Source organism: Pseudogymnoascus verrucosus (assembly GCF_001662655.1).
Source record: "Pseudogymnoascus verrucosus strain UAMH 10579 unplaced genomic scaffold scaffold_33, whole genome shotgun sequence".
NCBI classification, from domain to species: domain Eukaryota; kingdom Fungi; phylum Ascomycota; class Leotiomycetes; order Thelebolales; family Thelebolaceae; genus Pseudogymnoascus; species Pseudogymnoascus verrucosus.
In genome coordinates, this window is record NW_017263684.1 from 499 (window position 1) to 3779 (window position 3281).

Here is a 3281-nt window from a genome sequence, read left to right on the forward strand (position 1 = left end):
GCCCAGCCACTCTGCGCCAAACAAAGACCGACCGCGTCGCCTGAAATCCCACCCACGCACGCAACCCATTGCCTTATCGTCATATCTCCATCGACATCATCGTTCGTCCAATTTCGCAGCTTCAGCTCGCCAGTATAATCTTTCAATACCCGCGACGCTCTTTGCACAATCTCCGCGCCGAACACGCGACGGGACGACGGGGCGACTGACTCGAGTCCGCCAACACGTCACTTCCCACGTTTCTCACATCCCCCACCACTAACCACCCACGAACCAACCGCGCGCCGAGAGTGAGTGAGAGCGAGAGAGCTCCGACGACGAGCTACACGACGCATCCCGACGCGCCGAATCCGACGCGCGACCGCCGCCAGGCAACCCAGCTCGCCGCCGCGAACAATCACCTAGACACGCCGTAGTCCCAATGATGGAGTACGCGCAATACCAACAACAGCCGCAAGGCCACCACCCTCAGAGCCAGGGCCACCTACAGAACCCATATCCCAACTCCGGGCAGCTACCGGGGCCAGGCGCACCCCTCACGTCGCCGACAAACCAGCCGCTGCACCAACAACAACACGCGCTCCACGGCCAGACATCCCCCATCCTGCCGTCGCAACAGCAAGGCGCGCAGGGCCAGGGCCACCCCGTGCACCAGCAGATGTACAACCAACCCCCCTACGGCGTCCAACCGCAGGGCATGCACTACGGGATGCCCGGCGGCATCTCGACACAAGCCGCCGCCATGGCAGCCACCGCCGCCGCCTCAGGCCAAGGCTACCCATTCCTATCATCTGACCCGAGTCTCCCCAACACCTCGCCGCGCATGGGCGGCCTCAACCTCAAGAAAGACGCTGCGCGCCGCCCGCGCTCGCCACACCAACTCACAAACCAACTCGGCCACCCCCGCCGCGTAAGCACGCAACTCGGCTCACCCGGCGCCCCAGCACAACCACTCAACCACGTCGCGCGCCCCGCGGCGCCACCGATGCCCGCACAAGCACCTCAGCACCCGCAGTCGCCCGAGCTCGTCGCGGGTGCAGGAGCAGAAGAGAGTCCGCTCTACGTCAACGCGAAGCAATTCCACCGCATCCTGAAACGGCGCGTCGCGCGCCAGCGCCTCGAGGAAGCACTCCGCCTCACCTCAAAGGGGAGGAAACCGTATCTCCACGAGTCGCGACATAACCACGCGATGCGCCGGCCGCGCGGTCCCGGTGGGCGCTTCCTGACCGCCGACGAGGTGGCGGAGATTGAGCGCAAGCAGGCGGAGGGCGAAGAGGGGGGCGCGGAGGCGGTGCCTGCTACGGCGACGCCGGCGAAGCAGGGGAGCGCGTCGACGCAGGGGAGTGCAGGCGCGCCGGGGGCGGGAGTGGCGCCGGGTGCGAATGCGAGTGCGCCAATGTCCGGGGGGAAGAGGAAGGCGGAGGATGAGGAGGAGGCGACGCCGAGTAAACGCGTTAAGGCGAGGGCGGCGAGCGAGGATGATGATGAGGAGGAGGAGGATGTGGATGAGGATGGCTAGATGGGGTCGGGTGAGGTTCGGTTTGAGCCATGTGTTTGTGTGTGTGTTGCATAGCGCGTTCGACGGGTCTGGGACTCGTCGTCGTTGCTGCGCGGCCTCCACCCTCCACATCCTCCCGTCCATCTTGTTATTCCACTCAGTCATCAATCATCCTCAACCAGTACACCACTTCTACACACCCCTACATACCAAACTCCTAAACCACCTCGCCTCCCCTTTTACGACGAAACGAACCGTTGATGAAATCACACCGCCCTTTGTTTTTTTGGCCTTGGGAAGGGGGGGGAAAGAAAAACTTTATCTTGCCACTACTACTACTACTGCTGCCCTGCTGCGTAACTTTAACTTACTACTGCTGTTTTTTGCTTTGGACTGTTTGTTTCTGAGAGGGAGATGTGTTGGAGTGGGAGGAATTATAACAATTTTTTGTGTTTGAGTTGAGATAATCTTGTTTTTATTTGTTTTTGTTCGAGGGGGGAAGAAGGAGGGAGAGGGAAGGAAGGAAGGGTGGTGGGGAGGATGGGGGGAAGGACGAGGAGGAAGGGGAAATCATCACGTCGACCTCTAGGTACGGCGGTGCTGTGTATCTCTCTCATCTTTCTCGTCGGGGGTCAGGGGATTAGGGTGGAGGGATATCAGCGGGACAACGGGACGCAAGGGACTGGAAATGGTCAGGGATAGGAAGGGAAGGGGAGGGGGAAAGAAGGGGAGGGGAGGGGGTTAATCGAAATCGACTTGCATCATATCCCCAAATGTCTATTCTTGTCAAATGTCTCGTTTACTTGTCACAAACTGGTTCTCTTTTCTATCTGCTCTCTGCTCTCTCTCATCTCTCGGCACACACTGTCTTGCTTATCTTGTTTATTTTGCTGTTTGTGTCGTCTCTTGCTGCTGTCTTTGTCATTGTTTGTGTTGGGGGGTGCTGCGTAAATTTTGTCTTTGTGTTTGTTTTGTTGTTTTTGGAGGGGGTTTGTTTTGGGATAGGAATGAAAGGAAGTTGGGATGGGAACGGAAGGGTGGTAAGGGACTGGGTATGGAAGGATGGTAAGGGACTGGGAATGGGAGGGAATGGAAGGATGGGATGGGAATGGGAAAGGGAACGACTTTTAGACTGGCATCCGCTCGCGCATTCTATGCTACCCTTTTTTTTTACTTTTAAAACTTTTAAACTTTTTAAATACTGGTGTTGGTGTTTGATGCTGATATGAATGCATTGGCGCCTTTATTCTCTCACTTGGTCTTTGGTCTTGGTCTTGGTCTTGGTCTTGCACGCGCGATGTGTGTGTGTGTGTGTGTTTATGTGGCTTTTGTGTGTTTTGAGGGTCTCTCAGGTCTCTCGGGTCCTTGGTCTTGATAGGTTTTGTGTTGTGTGCTGTATCGCTTTATGAGGTTACGTGATCATGATCCAAGCCTCTGATTAAGCGTCTGTGTGTGTGAGCTGGGAGGCAGAGGAGGGAGGGGCGGGCGTGGCGATGGTATATGCCGCAGGATTGAAGGGCGCTGGGGAGTTGGGACGAGGAAGGGGAAGTTAAGTGTGCGTGTGCGTGAGCTGGCTGGGCCGTGGAGGAGGAGGAGGGGAGATGGGGAATCATCAGGACGGGACGTGATGGGATGGTGCAGGTAGGCGTGACGGCACGATATGGGTGGGACGGGAGGATGGGGATAAAACAGGATGGGTAGGATTGGGACGATTGTAGGCGGGACAGTAGGATGGTGGGGCGGGACGGGGCGATTATAGGCAGGATAGGGAGGACCATCACAT

General features: G+C 57.7%; 1 protein-coding gene across 1 annotated transcript; it reads left to right on the forward strand.

The window, feature by feature from the left end:
- The first annotated feature begins 335 nt into the window (after positions 1-335).
- On the forward strand, positions 336-2007 carry HAP2 (Transcriptional activator). Its single transcript, XM_018276728.2, has one exon. The coding sequence runs from the start codon at positions 422-424 to the stop codon at positions 1517-1519; it is 1098 nt and encodes a 365-aa protein (XP_018128892.2). The 5' UTR covers positions 336-421; the 3' UTR covers positions 1520-2007.
- Positions 2008-3281: the final 1274 nt, after the last annotated feature.

Bases quoted from the DNA above. Each gene is read 5' to 3' on its own strand.
- HAP2 (XM_018276728.2), top strand. From the start codon at position 422: ATGATGGAGTACGCGCAATACCAACAACAGCCGCAAGGCCACCACCCT.